Below are 17,253 nucleotides of genomic sequence, written 5' to 3' on the forward strand. Positions count from 1 at the left end.
TGGACACGGGCAGAGACAGCAGCGCGCTCACCAGGGCTCGTTCTGAGCGGCGTTCCCTAAACCCCCCCCGATTTTATTGTTGTTTTCCAGCTCCCCACAGGGAAGGGGCCGTGGTTTGCTCAGTGCTCTGTGCAGAAATCCCAAAGAAACCCCAAAGAGAGCCCTCGGCAGCGCTCGGCACGCCCTGAGGCCGCGCTGCTCCGCACAGATCCGGCCCCGCGCAGCCCACAGGGGACAGAGAGAAACCTCCCGGCCCTGGGGGCAGCAGGCGGGCAGGGGGCCCAGCCCCACAGCGGCCCCACAGCGGGACCGTTCCTCCCCGTCCGTGGGGCTGTGAGAGCCTGGGGGGCTGAGACCAGCCCGAGAGAAAGGCGAGCTGTGGGGGCAGGACGGGAACAGCCCCTGGATGAGCGGGGCCCTTCCCTGTGCCGGCCCCTTGGCCGAGCACACGAAGCCAGCAGGAGCTGGGGGGGCAATCCCAGGGCTCGGTGGGATCCCACAGCCCGGAGTGGAAGGGGGAAATCAGCCGGACCCTCACCCGGTGCGCACCCAGAGGCTCCCACACGGCCCTTCCCGGTCAGCCAGCGCATTTCTCATCCCAGTTCCCGACCCCTGGCTCCTGTCAGAGTTAACGACCCTTCTTCCTTAGCCCCAGCCCCGGGCAGGCCACCGTGACCCCGCACGGTGCGTGCCGGGGGGGGGCCAGGCCCTTGGCAGCCCCGAGATGTTAACCACAAGCCGGGGGGTGCAGCGGGCTCCCCCGCCAGCCCCGCTTCCTGCCTCTCCCCAGCCCTCGCGGCGCCTCCGCTCGCTTTCGGTTTTGCTCCCAGGAAGGCACCACGAGCAAACGAGCGGTGCCTGGGGACAGCACGGAGCCACCGGGGTCCCCTTCGCTGCCACCGACCTGCCCACGGACCCCATCGGTGCTTGGGGGTCTCAGAGGCAGATCCGAGCCCCTTCCCCAGCTGCTTGAGGGTCTCCCCACACCGCAGCAGGACCCCCGAGCCCCCCCGGGGAGGTGCTGGCAGCAGGTAGCCGGGGCGGCAGGGAGGGACTGCACAGCCCTGCCGGGTCCGCCCCGACCTGCAGGGCAATTAGTCACTGGGGGGGGGGCAATTAGTCACTGGGGGGGCCTCCCTCCTGGGAGGTGGCGCAGGAAATGGGCACGGTGACACCAAGCATTGGTGCCACGGCCCCAAAATCAGATCGGGGTCACAAAGGTACCGGACAGATACCGGCCAGGCGGTGCCTCCGTGGCACTCACAGCCCTCACCGGGGGCTCCTGCTCCAAACCCCCCCGTGTGCTGCGAGGGAGGGCAGCTGTGCCCCGCAGCCGGGATGGAGAGCTGCCTGCCCCGCTGTCACTGCTGGTGCTGACGTTTGCAAGGTGCCACCGGTGCTGTCCCCAATTCCTGGCCAAGGTGGCCTCCAGCGCAGCGCCAGGGGCACAGCTGTGTGCTGGGAGCCCCTCCTCGTGCCCTGTGCTCTCCCCTCCTCACTTTGCAGCTCTGCAAGCAGCTGTCCGTCTGTCTGTCCATCTGTCCGTCTGTCCGTCCATCCTGACAGCCGATTCTCGTGCCTAGGGCGATGCTCAGGCTGCACCAGCAGGGAAAACGCAGCCCGGCCCCGTGCCGTCACGGCCTGGCCACGAAGCCACCCGCAGGGACAGTGCCCGGGGACCCCAGGCCCCCAAGTACCAGCGCCTCCAGCCCCGCTGCACTGAACGGTGAGGTGAGCAGAATCGTTAATTGAGGCTCGTTAATTGAGGCTCGTTAATTGCTGACGGGTAACGGGGCTGCCCACTGAGCACAGGCAGGTCCCGGGCAGCACCACAAGGACCGGAGCTGATCTCTGCCTTCTGGAGCCCCGGTTCCCGGGGGTGGGCAGCGGGTGGCCGTGACACCGGCCCCTGCCACGGCATCGCCACCACCACCGGCAGCTCCGGTACCGGCACTGGGCTGTGCAGGACGGAGCCGGAGGGGGAACCGGGGGGATGGAGGGAGGCACAGCGCGGCCACACGGCGCTGCCACGGCACCACGGGGCCAGCATCGCCCCCGTCCCTGCACCGTGCACAGGGACAGGGCCCGGTGCTCCCGGTACCGGGGGGGGAGGGCAGCCGAGGAAGGCACCGGGAGCCCCGGGGCTGCTGCTCCCAGCGGCCGGGTGCTGGGTGCCGGTGCCCGGTGCTCCGAGCCAGGCTGGGGATGGGCCCCCCGGGCCCCCAGCTCCCCGCCGGGGCAGGCCGGGCCCGGCCCGGTCCCCGCAGCCCCCGGGGGTGCGAACGGGGCCTGGCAGAGCCCGGTGCCGGTACCGGGAGCAGCGAGCGGGGGGGCTGCGGGCAGAGCCCCGGCCCCGGTACCGCGGCCCCAGCCCCGGCCCTGCCCCGGGGGTCTCCCGGTGCCCGCCCCCCCCCCGGCCCCGCCCCGGGGAGCTCCGGGAGCCGCCCCCGGGCCCGGCCCCGGTACCGGCCGCGGGCCCGCCCCGCCGCCCCGCCACGTCGCCACCCCCCCCGCTGCTCCCCCCCATCCCCCTCAACCCCCCCGGTCCCCCCCACCCCCCCTCATCCCCTCCCGGTCCCTCCCGGTGCCCCCCGGTCCCGGTGCCTCCCGCGCCCCTCCCCCGCGGCGTTGGCTGCCAGCGGCGGCCCCGGGCTCACCGCGCTTGTCCGCGTCGTAGCCCACGAGCACGAAGTAGTCGGCCAGGCGGGCCATGGCGGCGGGCAGGGCCGGGCCGGGCCGGGCCGGGCCGGGGGAGGCGCCGCGCTCACAGCCCCGCTCCCGCCGCCGCCGCCGCCGCCGCCGCCCCGACCGCCGCCATCTTGGCGCCGCGCGCCGCCCGGCCCGGCCCCCGCACTGCGCATGCGCCGCCGCTCCACGGGAGGGGGCGTGGCACCGGCACGCCGCGGGGAAAGGGGCGGGGCTTGGAGGGAAGGGGGAGGGGCTTAAGGGAGGGGGCGGGGCCGGGCGGGGCGCGCCAAGGGAGGGGGCGCGCGGACAGCGGGGGGGCGACACCGGGGGTCCCCTGGGGTTGGGGTGTCCCCAGCCACGGCACTGTGACCACACAGCCCCACATCCCCTTGTCCCTGTGACCCCATGACCCCATGACCCCGTGACCCCATGTCCCTGCAACCCCATGTCCCCCATAATGTCCCCATAACCCCACATCCCCGTGTCCCCATATCCTCCTGCCCCATGTCCCCATATCCCCATATCCCTCTGTCCCCATATCTCCCTGTCCCCATGTCCCCATAATGTTCCCATATCCCCATGTCCCCATATCCCCACATCCCTGTGTCCACATGTCCCCATGTCCCCATATCCCCCGTGTCCCCATATCCCCACATCCCTGTGTCCACATGTCCCCATGTCCCCATATCCCCCGTGTCCCCATATCCCCACATCCCTGTGTCCACATGTCCCCATATCCCCATATCCCATTATCCCCGTGTCCCCATATCCCCATGTCCCCACATATCCCCATATCCCCATATCCCCCTGTCCCCATGTCCCCATATCCCCAGGTCCCTGTGTCCCTGTGTCCCCACATCCCCATGTCCCCATATCTCATTATCCCCATGTCCCCGTATCCCCATGTCCCCACATCCCCATATCCCCCTGTCCCCATGTCCCCTTATCCCCACATCCCCATATCCCCATGTCCCCATATCCCCAGGTCCCTGTGTCCCTGTGTCCCCATATCCCCTTGTCCCCCTGTCCCTACATCCCCATGTCCCCATATCTTCATATCCCCCTGTCCCCATGTCCCTATGTCCCCATATCCCATTATCCCTGTGTCCCCACATCCCCCTGTCCCCACATCCCCATAACCCCATATCCCCTTGTCCACATATCCCCATATCCCTTGTCCCCATATCCCCACATCCCCATAACCCCATATCCCCCTGTCCCCTGTCCCCACACCCAGCCAGCAGCCACTCACGCTGATCTCCCTGCAGCACCCAAGGCTGAGCCGTGCGTGGGTGCGAGCGGCTCCCAGGGCACAGCGAGGGCTGGGGACACGGGGAGGGAGCACGGCCGGGGGGGTTGGGGCTGGGGGGATTTGGGGCCGCTGGAGCGGGTCACGGTCCTGCCATGGGGCTGCGGTGGCAGCAGTGGGGTCAATGCGGGGTGACAGCGATTCTCACAAGTCCCCGTGCCCAGGCCTGGGGGGCAGGGGGGGGGCCGGGTCCTGCTGGGGGCTGGGGGCTGGGAGCTGGGGGCTGTGGGGCTGGGGGCCATGCTGGGTGTCCGAGCACATCCATGGGGCAGCTCCGTCCGGGCTGGGTGACATCCTGCGGGTGTTCGTCACCGCTCCTCCTCTCCCAAGAGTGGGTGGGTGACACCCCCCGGGTGGGTGACAGCCCCTGGGGGGTGACAGCCCCCAGCCCCCAGCCCACGGGGACACCCCCATCCACAGCGCCCCATCCCCGCAGCGCCCCGTGTTCCGGCACGGCACCAGGCATGGTGCCACACGGGGGGCTCGGCCATGGGGGGGGGCTCAGCCATGGGCTGGGGAGCTCAGCCGTGGTGTGGGGGTCCCAGTCATGGTATGGGGGCTCTGCCAGAGCCTCCAGGAAGCCCCCCAGGGCTGGGGGCTGCAGGGACTGGTGTCACTCTACCACTTTCCCTCCCCATCCCTGTCCCCATCCCTGTCCCCAACAGGTCCTCAGCCATGCGGGTGCAGCCCCCCCGCAGCCCCCCAGCCCCCAGATCTCTCTGACCCCAGTGGGATTTGGGCTCAGGGCTCCGGGCTGCGCTCAGCTCCCTGCCCTCCCCTGCCAGGCGCTGGCCAGGAGGTAATTAAGCTAATTGAAACTGAGCCACTGATTCTGGTGGCTGGACGCCCGGTGTCTCCTCCAGGGGGGAAGCGCTGCCTGTCCCCAGCCACCAGCCGGGGGGGGACCTGCTCCTGGCCCCTGGTTCAAGGCGCGAGGGGGCACCCAGCCGAGCCCCAGCCTCCTGCACCCCCCCTGTGTGGGGAGGAATTGGACAACCCCCCCCCGGCCACAAACGCAAGCCACCCACAGCCCAATTCTCCCATCCAGGCTCGTGCAGGCGCTGCAGCCCCCGGCCCCCTGACCCTGCCCGTGTGGGGGCACAGGAGGTGCCGTGGGTGTCCCCCCAGCATGGCACAGCTCAGGGCTTGGTTTGGGGTAATGGGGCTGGGCTGGTGGTGGCCGGGCTGCTCCCAGCCCTGGGGACATCAGGGGACATCCAGGGGACATCCAAGGGACACCCCTCACAGGGGACCCCCCTGGCAGGGCACTGGGGCTGGGCGGGGGCCAGGCAGGGTGCTCGTGCCCCCAGCCCCCGGCTGCAGCCCTGCGGCGCGGTTTCGCTGCTGTTTTTCCGTCTCTGCAGTAATCCAGCAACAAACCAGCGGCAGAATCCGGCGTGCCACCGAAATCCCCCGGGGAGACGCCAGCAGAGCCCGGGGCTGCGGTGCCGGCTGCTCGCCCAGGGCCGGGGGCTGCTCTGCTCTGCTCGGGGGGCTGCAGATGCGGCTCTGCCCCATGGGGGCTGCCTGGGTGCCCGACACCCTCCGGGCCGTGCCATGTGCCCTGTCCCCAGCCCCATCCCAGCCCCGTCCCCGTCCCTGTCCCCGTCCCCATCCCCGCCAACACATGATCAGGTGCTGCTGCAAATCCTCCTGTGCTGGCCGTGTTTGAAGCCTTTGTGTCCTGGTGATGCAGAAGAATCCGAGCGATTCGGAGCACGCGGGGCCCCTCGGCACCAGGAGGCCTCAAGGGGGGAGCGGGGCACGGAGGGGGCACCGGACCCCCGCCTTGGGGTGAGACCCCAGCCAGGGCAGCACCAGGGTGCTCGGGCTCCTCGCCCTGCCCCAGCTCGGCTGCGGGGCCACTGCAGATGCCCAGACCCGCTGAGCCCCCCCCTGGGGTCCATGCGCCCCAGCTCCCCCTCCTCTTGCCCTGGCATCGCCTGGCGCACGGCCGGACACGGGGTGGTTCTGAGCCAGCCTTGTCCCCAAAGCTGCCCCAGTCCCCCCCCTGCTCCTGGGGGCTGCAGCGAGCCCCCCGTCCCCAAACCCCTCCTGCAGCCCGAGGGGACAGCGAGGGGCTGGGAGCACCCCCAGGGCTGAGCATCGCCCGCCCTGTGAGCACCCCGAGCCCGGGGACCCCCGCGGCCCCCAGCTGAGGGCAGCGAGGCAGAGCAGCGGGGGATGGCGGGGAGCTGGGGGGGCGCCTGGGCTCGCTGCTCCCCAAATTGTGTTAAAATGCCCCAAGAGAAGCTTCAGCCCGGGTCAGCCCTGGGGGAAGCCCTGACCCTGCTGGGGGCAGCTCCGTGGGCTCCGTGGGTCCGTGGGGCTGGGGGTGCAGGGGGCAGCCCGGCAGGGGGGCAGGATGCGGCCCCCGCCCCACCGCTGGGTTTGCCCAGGGCTGTCCCGGGGCACTGGGGCTGGGCACGGCCCGGCCGGCCCCGGGCAGGGGGCGCAGGTGCGGGAGGAGCCCCCCCAAACCTCCCCAAACCTCCCCAAACCTCCCCAAACCTCCCCAATTCCCCCCAGCCCCAGCCCCGCTCCCGGCCCGGGGGGGTCCCGGCGGGCGGCTCCCGGGGCCGGTCCTCGGGCACCGCGGGGAGCGGGGCCGGGGGGGGCGGTGCGGGGCCGGGCCGGGCCGGGGGGGGGCTGCCCCGCGCCCCGTGGCTCCTCCCGCGGCCGCTCGGCTCCTCCTCGCCGCGCCGAGCCCAGCGATATTTAACCTGGGCCGGGCAGCGCCAGCTCGGGCAGCACGGCCGGCGGCGGCACCCCGAGCACCCGCACCCCGAGCACCCGCACCCCGAGCGGCTGAGCCCGGCCCGACCCCACCGGACAGCACCGAGACCCCCCCGAGCCCCCGGCCCGGCCACAGCCAGGTACGGGCGGGGCCGTGCGGGAGCCCCGGCACCGGGGGCACAGGGGGGGCACCGGGGGTGGGAGCGGCAGGGGGGCACCGGGGGGCACCGGGGGGTACCGGGGGGTATCGGAGGGTACCGGGGGGCAGCTCGATGGGGGGGATCCGGGGGTACCGGGCAGGGGGCGCAGGGCTGGGCGGAGCGGCTCGGCTCGGGTCGGGTCGGGCAGGGCAGTGCCGGGCTGCGGCGCTGGGGTCCCGGAGCCGCTCGCTGCCACCGAGCCGAGCTAAGCGGAGCCGTGCCGAGCCCTGAGCTTTTTTCTCTTCTCCTTGCAGCCCCGGATCCGTTCCCCCGGCCCAGCCCCGCCATGAGAGCCCCGGCGCCGCTTGCGCTGGGTTGCATCAGCTTGGTGCTGTGTCTGCTGCAGCTGCCCGGCTGCCGGCCCCTGCCCGCGGGGCGCTCGCCCAAGCACAGGTGAGGCAGCACCCAGCACCCCGCACCCCGCACCCCCACCCGGTCCCTCGGGGGGACGCGATCCCGAGCCCCCCCTGCTCAGGACCCAGCCCAGGACTGAGCCCTGCTGCCCTAAGCCCCCTGCCCGGGACCTGTCTGGCACCGGCCCCAGCCCCGTGCGCCTGCCCCGTGCCACTGGGCTCTGCTCCTGGCTGCTGCTGGTCTGGTGCCAGCAGGGGCCACGTCCCCGCAGCCGTCTGTCCCGCCAGGCACCGTGTGTCCACCTGTCCGGCCACCCAGCACTTCCCCATGGGGCTGCTCCAGCCCCGGACGCTCTCCCTGCGTTCCCCTGGGGTCCAGCACGGGTGGCACCGCTGTGCCTCCTGCCACCAGCACGTCCCCGCTGCAGGACGTGGCCCCAGACAGGGAGGGGACACCCGGCCCCTCACCAAAGCGCCCTTGTGCTGGCAGCAGGTTGGGTACGGGGTCCCCGGGCTCAGGGACGGCTCCTGGGGGTGCAGGGAGGGGGCAGGCTGGGGGCTCCCCCGGCTCCACACGCTCCCTTGGTGATGTTCCTGAAGTGCTGTGGGAGCCCCGCAGCCTGTCCTGGTGTGAAGGGGGTGAACGGGGCTGGGACGGGGACGGGGTTAACGCACGGGGCACAGCGATGGGCATGGGGACGGGGGGTGGTGGGGCGCAGGGGTACCGGGGTCTGTGTGTGAGTACATCTGTGTGTCTGTGTGCATCTGTGTCTGTGTGTGCATGCCCAAAGCCCGGGCAGAGCGTGAGTGTGTGCAAGGGCCGGGCAGAGTCCATGTGCCCAAGTGTGAGCAGGGGCAGGACGAGGCGTCCGTGCGTGCCGTGCCGGGTGGTGCCTGTGCCAGGGGCCGGGGTGCGCATCAAGAGGACCCACAGGGGCGAGGACGGGCAGGGGCTGTGCGGCGCCAGGATCCCCTTGTCAGAACTTTCTGCTGGAGGAGGAAGCTGGGGAGGGGATTAAAGCTCCTGCCGGCGCCGTGCGTGCGTGCACGCGCGGGCTGCGCGCCTGCATGTTGCTGCTTGAGGAGCTGGTTGGGGCTGTGCCCCGCGCCGTGGGAAGCCTGCGCCGGGCTCCGTGCGGCTCCGGGGCCGTGGCCGTGGGGTGGCACAGCACGGCTGCTGCTGGGGCTGCCATCCCTGGGGCTGGGGGTGCTGCGGGGGGGTGCCTGGGGCTGCCCCTGCGTGGGTGCTGGCTCGGCACTGGTGCCACGGGAGCTGGGGTGGGCAGCAGTGAGAGGCAGAAGGAGGGAGGGGGGCTCACCTCGGGGCTGGAAGCTGCATGGAAAGGACCCAGGGGATGTGTGGGGAGGCTGCAGCCCAGCAGGGCAGGGGCTATGGGGGGGCAGTGGGAGCCCGTGAGCCTCGCACAGCCCCAGGCAGCAGGCAGGGAGCGGAGCTGCGGCGATCCCACGCGCTGCCGGATGCGCCGGGGCAAAGCCAGGGGCGGGCGGGGAACTCCCCAGCCATCCTGCGGGAACCCGGCACGGGGCTTTTTGGGCTGGGGGCTCGCTGGGGCTGCCTGGATGAGCGCTGCCAGGGAAAACCCCGCGGCCGGTTTCCGGGCAGCAGCTGCCTCCTGTAAACACGGCCGAGGAAGGGGCAGGCGAGCGCGAGGCCTTGCCCCGCCGGTGCTTCCTGTCCCTGCCGGGCTGCAGGAATTTGGCCTCCGTCCCTGCTCCCCGGGGCTCGTGGCCAAGCAGTGTCCGGCCTCGACCCCGATGAGCTGGGCCAGGACGAGCCCCCCGCCCCATGGTGCAGGGCCAGCAGCGCCGTGCGGCCGCATCCAACCCCGGCGGGGGGCTTGGTGGGCTCAGGGCAGTGCAGGGCTGCGTGTGCCCGCTGGGAGCAGCGTGTGCAGGGGGGGTACAGTGGGGGTGCGCCAGGTCGTGGGGGTCTGCGTGCCAGCAGGGGAGGGGGCACTGCGTGTGCGCGGGGTCACCGCCCGTCCGTGCGCACTGCGGGCCGTGGGTGCGGGTGTTGGAGCGCACGGCCGCGTGTGCGTGCCGGGACATGCGTGCACCGCTGCGTGCTGGGCTTGGGGTGTGCGTGCGTGTCGGCATGCACACCGGCACGGGGGTGGACCTGTGTGTGTGTGCAGGGGTCACGGCACGCGTGTGCGTGTTCACAGGGGTGAGGGGGGGCCGTGTCTGCGGGGACGGCTGCGCGTGCGTGGGGTTGCACCATGCGGGTTGCCCCATGCCCGTGTGTGTCTGTGCGTGGGGTTGCACCATGGCTGTGCCCCCGTGCCGGTGGTGCAGGAAGGTGCGGGGGGCTCAGGCCGGGCTGCAGGGGCTGTGCTGGTGCTGCCGTGTGCCGGCAGTGCCGGTGTGTGCGTGGGGGGCTCCCCGACACAGTTCTTGGGTGCCCCCAGCCATGGGGTGCGTGATCCCCCCCACACTGCCCCCACACCCGGCCACATGTTCCAGCAGGGCAGGGGGCTGCTGTGGGGCAGGGCCTGGTGCCAATGGGGTTGGGGCAGCAGATGTGTGAGCACCGGGGACTGGGGGGCAAGGGCTCAGCTGCCCCACGCAGCCCCCCCCTTGGTGCCCCGTGGCTGCGCCATGCCCGGAGCCAGGCCCCGGGCCAGGGCTGCTGCGCACCGACCATGGCCACAAGGAGCAGGCGGAGAGGGGTCGGGGTGACCGGGGTACCTGGGGCAGGCAGTGCCCCTGGGGCATGGGAGTTGTGGGGCAGGTGGGCAGCAGGCTCAGCAGCCCCCCAGCACAGGGACCTGGCACAGCCGTGGGGCAGAGCACGGCCCCAGAGGTGTCAGCACTTGTGGGGTGGGTGGGGGCTCGTGGCAGGGCTCACATAGCGCAGTGGCAGCGGCACAGGGTGGCTGTGGTGGGACGTGGGTTCCCGTGTCCCCAGGGAGCCCTGTGGGATGGGACGAGGGGGGCCGGGAGGGGCTGGGCACACATCCCAGTGCCGCTGGTTTGGAGGCTGGGAGCCTGTGGGTGCAGCCGTGCCACTGGCAGCAGCTCCCCGCCGGCCCCCGTGGCGCAGCGTGGGTACGGGGGGGTACGGGGGGGTACGGGGGGGGGCTGCAGGGAGCTGCTCCTGCTCGGCCTCCTCCCGGCCCCACGCAGCTCCCTGGGGCCCGGAGTGGGCATGGGGCTGGGGTCCGGCTGCACCGTGGGTGGGGGGCACCGGGCGGCTGGGCTGGGGGCTGCCGGCACCGCGGAGCTTTGGACCTGCCCCATCCCGGGGGGTGGGGGAGAGCCCGGGGCTGGGGTCCCCCTGGGGAGGGGGCTTGGTGGGGGGGGGCAGCTGCTGCCTGCAGAGCCGGCTCCCCGTGGCGAGCACCCCCTCCCCGGGGGGAGCTCGCCCAGCGCTGGCCCCGGACGCCCTCTGCAGGACGCGGCCACCCAGGGCGCGCTGCGGGGCTGGGGGTGCCCCAAAGGGGCCGCATCTCCTGGGGGTCCGCGCCCCTCTGCGGCCCCCCCAGCCCGGGGCTGTGCCGCCCCCCTCCTGCTCACCCCACGCTGCTCTCTTGCAGGGAGCCCCCGGACCGGAGACCCTCCCCGGCTTCGCTGCAGGCGCCCCGGCAGCGCCCAGCCCTGATCCCACTCCTCGGAGACCCTCCGGGGCCTCAGCCCCTGGCCCCACCGCAGCCTGCGGGTGGCCCCCGGCGCAGACCTCTCATCCCCCGGCACGGCCCGAAGCTCGCCCCCCGGCACGGTGCCCCCCGGCACCCCGTTGCGCGGCGGGGCCGTCGGCACGCCGGGGGTCGCCTGCACCACGCGCAGCTGCTGCGGGTGGGCTGCGTGCTGGGCACCTGCCAGGTGCAGAACCTCAGCCACCTCCTGTGGCAGCTGAGGGGACAGTCGGGCCGCCAGGACTCGTCCCCCATGAACCCCAACAGCCCCCACAGCTACGGCTGAGGGCGGCCGCCCCCCACCAGACTGCCTGGGCCCCCCTGGGGGCTCCCCACTAAAGCACTTCCAGAGGCTGCCGGGCTCGTCTGCGCCTTTCTGCGGGGTGCCCGGGGTCCCCGCGTGGGGCTGCAGGGCAGCGGTGGCCCCATAGGGACAGGGATTTGTCCCCACGGAGGGTCCAGGAGGGACGAGCTCCGTGTCACCGCGGAGCCGCTGGCCCGTGGCGCCTGGCGCTGGCCCGGCCACCGGGGCCGTTGACCACGGGTCCAAGGGGCACCGGCGCTGGCCCTTGTGCAAGAGCTGGGGGCTGAGCCCCCGGCCCCGCTGCAGCCTGACTCAGCAGCCCCATGGCAGTCACCGCCTGCGCCCCCACCCCGGGATGCGCGGCAACGCGGGGTCCCCCCCCGGCACATCCTGGCCCACGCCTGCCCTTTGCTGTGCCCAAACCTGGGGCTTTGTGGGCGCTGCCGGGGGGGCACGGGCAGGGGGTCCCTGCTGTCCCCAAGGCAGGGAGGGGCTGGGGCTGGGGACACGCAGGGATCACAGGAGCAGAGTGGGGGGGTCCCTCCCCAGCCCGGCTGCCCCCAGCGCCCTTCTCCTGGCGGGGGTCTCAGGTTGGGCTCAGTGCCCTGGGTCCCCTCCCAAGGCTGAGGGCAGGGAGCCTGCGGGGGTCCCGTCCTCCCCAGGGAGGAGGCTGCCCCCTTCCCCTGAGGCCCTGTCCTCCTTGTCCCCCCCTGAGACCCCCCCCCTCCCCAAGATGAGGCTGGGACCAGCTGCTGGTGGGCTCCAGGGCACGGTGAGAAGTTCTCCTGTCCCTGTCCTGACCCCATTCCTGCCCCATCTTGACCCCATTCCTGCCCTGCCCTGTCCCCATTCCCCTCCCAGCTCCTGCCCCCCCCCCAGGCCCTGGTGCCACCCCAGGGTGGTGCTGAGGCTCTGGGGACAGGCCCCGTGCCCCCAGAGCACGTTTGGGAAGGGCCCCGTGGTCTCTGGGGACCAGGATTTGGGGGGGGGGGGGCACAGACAAGAGGAGACCCCAAGTTTTCCAGGCACCCCGCGCTGTGATGGGGATGTGCAGCCCCTGCCTGGGGCCATGCCTGCCCCCCCCCCAGCTCGTGTCCCCCCCGTGAGCAAGGTGCTGGGGGCCCAGGGCTGCCCCCAGCCAAATCCCGGGGGCAGAGGGACCCCAACCTGCTGGCAATGGGGCCCAGCTGGGGGGGGGGACATGGGACGGATCCAGCCCTCCATGGAGAGGGTGGGGGGCACGGTGTGACTGCACCCCTTCCTCCTGCCAGCCCCATCCCTCACCCAATGCCACCCCCATCGGCCCCATCCCTTGCATGAGCCCCCCCCGTACCCCTGGGTGCAGCCCCCCCCCATGCCAGCAGTGCCCTCGTCTGTGCCCACAGCCCCCTCCGTCCCCAGGAGCACCCAGTGCCCCCCCACGAGCACCAGGGGGTGGGGGGCACCCACGGGTTTTGGCACCCCAAACCACGGGGCTGGGTGGGAGCGAGACCTCAGCCCCCGGCTGGGAGCTTAGCCCGGGAAATCTGGGGTGAAACTCCACGATTTTGGCCAAGCTGCGTGTGCCAGCGCTGGGCCCGTGGCCAGCTGAGCCAAGAGGCTGCAGCCACCGCGTCGCTGCCCCTGGGACCCGCGGGGACTGGGATGACCCCTGCCCGGCCCCAGTGCCCCCCAGTATCCCCCAGTGCCCCCCAGTGCCCCCCATCCCACTGCAGGCAGGAGGCGTCGCGGCCCCGGCACTCGGGGGCACGCCGGGCACTCGCCCCCCCCGCGTATTCCAAAACCCGTGGGGTTTGGGCAGAATAAAGTGTGAGACTTCCCAACGGGGGGGAGCGAGCGATCGCTGTCCTGTCATGATGTGTCGCGACGTGTCACGACGGGTCGGCTCGGGTCGTGACAGAGCCCTGCACGAGTGGCTGCTTGGGGGCACTGCCCCGGGCAGCACCAGGCTCCCCCCCCCCTATCCCGTCTGCCTGCCCACCCCTCTGTCTGTCTGTCTGTCCCACTGCCCCCCTCCTGCCCCCCCCAGCCCCCCTCACCTGCCCCCTTGCTGCCCCCCCAGCCCCATGGGATGTGGGGTCTGTCCCGACACCCTCCCCCCAGACGCTGCCCCACGGCCCCATCCCATTCCTGGGGGATGCGCTGGGTGCCCCAGCCCCTGTGGGACCCCCCCCCATTTCCTCCTCCCCTTCCCCAGAGCCCCCATCTCCCATCCCCACTGGGGGGGGGGCAGCAGTAGGGCCGGGGCTGTCCCACGGAGACCCTTCCCCAGCATTAGGGTCTCTGCAGCCGGTGTCACTGGGACTCCCCCATGTTTGCCACGGCTGCAGCCCCCACCCCAGTGCCCCCCCAGCCGTGTGCCCCCCCTGTGACACCCCCATGCCCCATGCCCCGGAGCAGAGCAGCCGCGACCCCGCTGCCCATGGGGCTGCCGGCAGCTGGGGGTCCCCAGCTGGGTCTGGGGGCTCCTCCACTTGGGGGGGTGCAGCCTGGGCCACCCCAGCCCGGGGGCTGGGCCAGGACCCCCCCAGCACCCCCCTGCCCTGGGGAGCAGCGGCGGCGGCGCGGGCTCAAACATTAACCGGGGGCCGGTTAACTGGTGACCGATTGCCCCCGCACCCGGGGATAAAGCCGGGGGGGTCCCGGCGGCCGCCCCATGCGCCCTCTGCCCCTCGCCACGGCCAGCATGAGGCCCCCCCGGGTGGTGAGTACCCCCCCAGTACCCCCCCTCGGGGCCATCCCCGCTCCCCCTCTGCTGTGCATCGGGGGCAGGAGCACCCCTGCAGCCCCCTCCCCATGACCCCCCTGTGCTGTGGGGCACAGCCCCGTGGACGTTGCCCCCCCCCCATGGGGTCTGGTGCTCAGGGAACCCCCCCACAGCTCGGCGTGATGTGGGGCCCAGCAGAGCTTAGCAGAGGGGTGGCAGGGGGGGCAGGAGACCCCCCAGGACCCTCCAATGTCCCCCCAGCCCCATGTGGGACCCAGCCCCACGTGGATCTGATCCCCACAGGGACCCATTCCCCGGGTGGGTCCCGTCCTCGTGGGGTTCCCACCTCCACAGGAGTCCCGGCCCCCGAGTGGACCCAAACCCCCGTGGATCCCACCCTCAGGAGGATCCCAGCCCCAGGGGGGTCCCAGCTCCAGGGGGGTCCCAGCCCCAGGGGGGGCTGATCCCACAGGGTCCCACCCCATGGCGCACTGACCCCACACACTGCTCTATGGGGGCTCGGGGCAGTGCTTCTGGGCTCCCCCCCTCTCAGAACAGGGCCGGTGCCCCCCCTGTGCCCTGCTTTGCTCCCTGGGGACGCAGGAGACACGGCCCCGTGCACCGGGCTGGCCGGGTGGCACGGACTTTGTGCCCCGTGGGGACACGGCCTGGGACCCCCCCCTCCTGGGGGCTGCAACCCCCTGTGTGGGGCGGCCGTGGGATGGGGATGGGGCAAAGGAGCAGTGGGGCAGTGCTGCCTGGTGCTGTGCAGTGCCTGGCAGTGCTGTGCAGAGCCATGCAGTGTCGTGCAGTGCAGAGCAATGCTGCACAGTGCTGTGCTGTGCTGTGCAATGCTGCACTGTGCAGTGCAACACTGTGCAGTGCCTTGCAGTGCTGTGCAGTGTAATGCTGCAGTGCTGTGCTGTGCGGTGCCTTGCAGTGCTGTGCAGTGCAGTGCTGTGCAGTAGAGTTGTGCAATGCTGTGCAGTGCAGTGCCATGCAGCACAGTGCAGTGCCACGCAGCACAACACCACGCAGCACACTGCAGCGCCATGCAGCACCGAGCAGCACAGCACTGCAGCATGCAGCACAGTGCCATGCAGCACAGCACAGAGCAGCACCATGCAGCACAGCACCGCTCTGTGCAGCCACGTGCCGTGCAGTGCAGTGCCCCCACCACTGCACTTTGCTGTGCAGTGCTGTGCAGTGCAGTGCCATGCAGCACAGTGCCATGCAGCACAGCACAGCACCACTGGGCACAGCACTGCTCTGTGCAGCGTCGTGCAGCGCAGTGCAGTGCCCCCCAACACTGCACTTCTCTGTGCAGTGCCCCCAGGGCTTCCCTTCGGAGCTCGCGTGGTCCCCACACCCTGCAGGGAACCTTTTGTCCCTGAGCCTTTTGTCTCTGTCCCCACGGCCGTGGGCTGGGTGTGGGATCGGGCCCTGCTGACCCTGCCCCATGTCCCCAGGACGCCGACCCCTCCGAGGAGCCGCAGCCCGGCAAGGCCAAGTCCGAGTACCGCAACTACACGGTGAGCCACCGGCACCGCGGGGCTGGCCCTGCCGCCCTCGGGGGGCAGCGGGATGGGGCAGCCCCCCCCCCAGCCCACCCCATGGGGTTGGACCCCCCGAGCCTGACGCTGCGCCGCAGGAGGGGAAGCTGCTGGACCGCGTCTACGGCACCTACCTGCTGATGCACACCCACCAGACCGTCGACTTCGTCCGCAGGAAGGTGTGCGCCCCTCCTCTGGGTGCCCAACCCCGCTGGCACCGTGGTCCCAGGGGTCCTGGGGGGGGGTCCCGGGGGTCCCCAGGCCGGCGCTCACCGCCCCGGTGCGCCCCCAGAGCGCCCAGTACGGGGGCTGCTCCCTGCGCAGGATGAGCGTGATGGAGGCGCTGGAGCTGCTGGACCAGCTGGTGGACGAGTCCGACCCCGACGTTGACTTCCCCAACTCCTTCCACGCCTACCAGACTGCCGAGGGCATCCGTCGCGCCCACCCCGACAAAGATAGGGCCGGGACGGGGGGGGGCTGAGCCCTGGGGGTGCCACCGGGGGTGTCACCAACAGCCCCGCTCGCCCCCAGACTGGTTCCACCTCGTGGGGCTGCTGCACGACCTGGGCAAGGTCCTGGCACTGTTTGGGGAGCCCCAGGTGAGTGGGGTGATGGGGGGGGTGATGGGGAGGGGGGGCAGCGCCTGGCACTGCCATGGGCCCCCCCGGGACACTTGTCACCGCCCCGCAGTGGGCTGTGGTGGGGGACACCTTCCCCGTGGGCTGCAAGGTGCAGAGCTCGGTGGTCTTCAGCGACTCCACCTTCCACCAGAACCCCGACAGCAGGGACCCCCGCTACAGGTGAGCGCGGCCCCTGCCCCTCTGTGTTTGGGGAGGGGCTTTGGGGGGGGGCCCAGCCCCATGGCGCAGCCCCGAGCCCAGGCCCCTGCCCCCCCAGCACGGAGTGCGGGATGTACCAACCCCACTGCGGCCTGGAGAACGTGCTCATGTCCTGGGGACACGACGGTGAGCTGCAGCCTGGGGACCCTTTTTGGGGTGGGGGGGCGCAGGGGCTCTGCCCCCATCTCCCCCCGTGTGCGGAGCAGCGGGGACGGGGGCTGCCCCCCCCCCCAGCCGCCCGCTGTCCCCGCAGAGTACATGTACAGAGTGATGAAGTTCAACAACTTCGCCCTGCCCAAGGAGGTGAGGGCTGGGGGTGCAGGATGGGGGGGCCGGGCACCCACAGCCCCCCCCATATCACAGCCCTGTCCCCACCTCCCCCCCCCCAACCCCCCCAGGCCTTCTACATGGTGCGCTTCCACTCCTTCTACCCCTGGCACGCGCACGGGGACTACGGGCACCTCTGCAGCGAGGAGGACCTGCGCATGCTGCCCTGGGTCAAGGAGCTCAAGTGCGTGGTCGAGGAGCTGGGGGGGGGGGGGCTGGGACATTGTGCTCCCCCCCCCCAGTTTGGCTCTGACCCCCTGCTCGCTCCCACAGCAAGTTCGACCTCTACACCAAGCAGGAGGAGCTGCCCGCGGTGCAGGAGCTGCGGGGGTACTACCAGTCCCTCATCGACAAGTACTGCCCGGGGCAGCTCTGCTGGTGAGCTGGGACCCCCCCCCGGCACAGCCCCGGCCCCCCCCCGGCACACAGCACTGCTCTCGCCCCCCCTGCTTGCCCCACGCCCTGCCCCAGGGCCCCAGGCCACCAATAAACCTGCTTGGCACGCAGCGCGGAGCTGGACGCAGCCAGGGCGCGGGGCTGGGGAGAGCCCCCTGGATGGGGAGGGAGGGGGGCAGCGGGAC

At 72.0% G+C, this 17,253-nt stretch overlaps 3 protein-coding genes across 3 annotated transcripts in view; 2 read left to right on the forward strand and 1 right to left on the reverse strand.

Moving 5' to 3' along the window:
* The window catches only part of SBF1 (SET binding factor 1), a 61,224-nt gene extending 58,373 nt beyond the window's left edge, over positions 1 to 2,851 (reverse strand). The window contains exon 1 of the mRNA XM_068670209.1: positions 2,658 to 2,851. Coding sequence (XP_068526310.1) covers positions 2,658 to 2,712 — 55 coding nt within the window. The 5' untranslated portion in view covers positions 2,713 to 2,851. The remainder of the gene's footprint in view (positions 1 to 2,657) is intronic.
* Positions 2,852 to 6,691: 3,840 nt separating this feature from the next.
* ADM2 (adrenomedullin 2) lies at positions 6,692 to 11,296 on the forward strand. Its single transcript, XM_068670218.1, has 3 exons — positions 6,692 to 6,873; positions 7,188 to 7,326; positions 10,844 to 11,296. The coding sequence occupies exons 2-3, from the start codon at positions 7,220 to 7,222 to the stop codon at positions 11,226 to 11,228; spliced, it is 492 nt and encodes a 163-aa protein (XP_068526319.1). The 5' UTR covers positions 6,692 to 6,873; positions 7,188 to 7,219; the 3' UTR covers positions 11,229 to 11,296.
* A 2,557-nt stretch (positions 11,297 to 13,853) lies between these two features.
* On the forward strand, positions 13,854 to 17,178 carry MIOX (myo-inositol oxygenase). Its single transcript, XM_068670228.1, has 10 exons — positions 13,854 to 13,950; positions 15,423 to 15,485; positions 15,605 to 15,685; positions 15,799 to 15,959; positions 16,036 to 16,105; positions 16,197 to 16,306; positions 16,404 to 16,471; positions 16,599 to 16,648; positions 16,744 to 16,856; positions 16,946 to 17,178. The coding sequence occupies exons 1-10, from the start codon at positions 13,903 to 13,905 to the stop codon at positions 17,052 to 17,054; spliced, it is 873 nt and encodes a 290-aa protein (XP_068526329.1). The 5' UTR covers positions 13,854 to 13,902; the 3' UTR covers positions 17,055 to 17,178.
* The last annotated feature ends 75 nt before the right edge of the window (positions 17,179 to 17,253 follow it).

Source organism: Anas acuta, chromosome 1 (assembly GCF_963932015.1).
Source record: "Anas acuta chromosome 1, bAnaAcu1.1, whole genome shotgun sequence".
NCBI lineage: Eukaryota > Metazoa > Chordata > Aves > Anseriformes > Anatidae > Anas > Anas acuta.

Excerpts from the sequence above, each read along its gene's own strand:
- MIOX (XM_068670228.1), top strand. The coding sequence starts at position 13,903 with ATGCGCCCTCTGCCCCTCGCCACGGCCAGCATGAGGCCCCCCCGGGTG. Across the intron at positions 13,951-15,422 it reads GCATGAGGCCCCCCCGGGTG|GACGCCGACCCCTCCGAGGA; the intron begins GTGAGTACCCCC and ends CCATGTCCCCAG. Across the intron at positions 16,307-16,403 it reads AGCAGGGACCCCCGCTACAG|CACGGAGTGCGGGATGTACC; the intron begins GTGAGCGCGGCC and ends CTGCCCCCCCAG.
- ADM2 (XM_068670218.1), top strand. The coding sequence starts at position 7,220 with ATGAGAGCCCCGGCGCCGCTTGCGCTGGGTTGCATCAGCTTGGTGCTG. Across the intron at positions 7,327-10,843 it reads GGGCGCTCGCCCAAGCACAG|GGAGCCCCCGGACCGGAGAC; the intron begins GTGAGGCAGCAC and ends GCTCTCTTGCAG.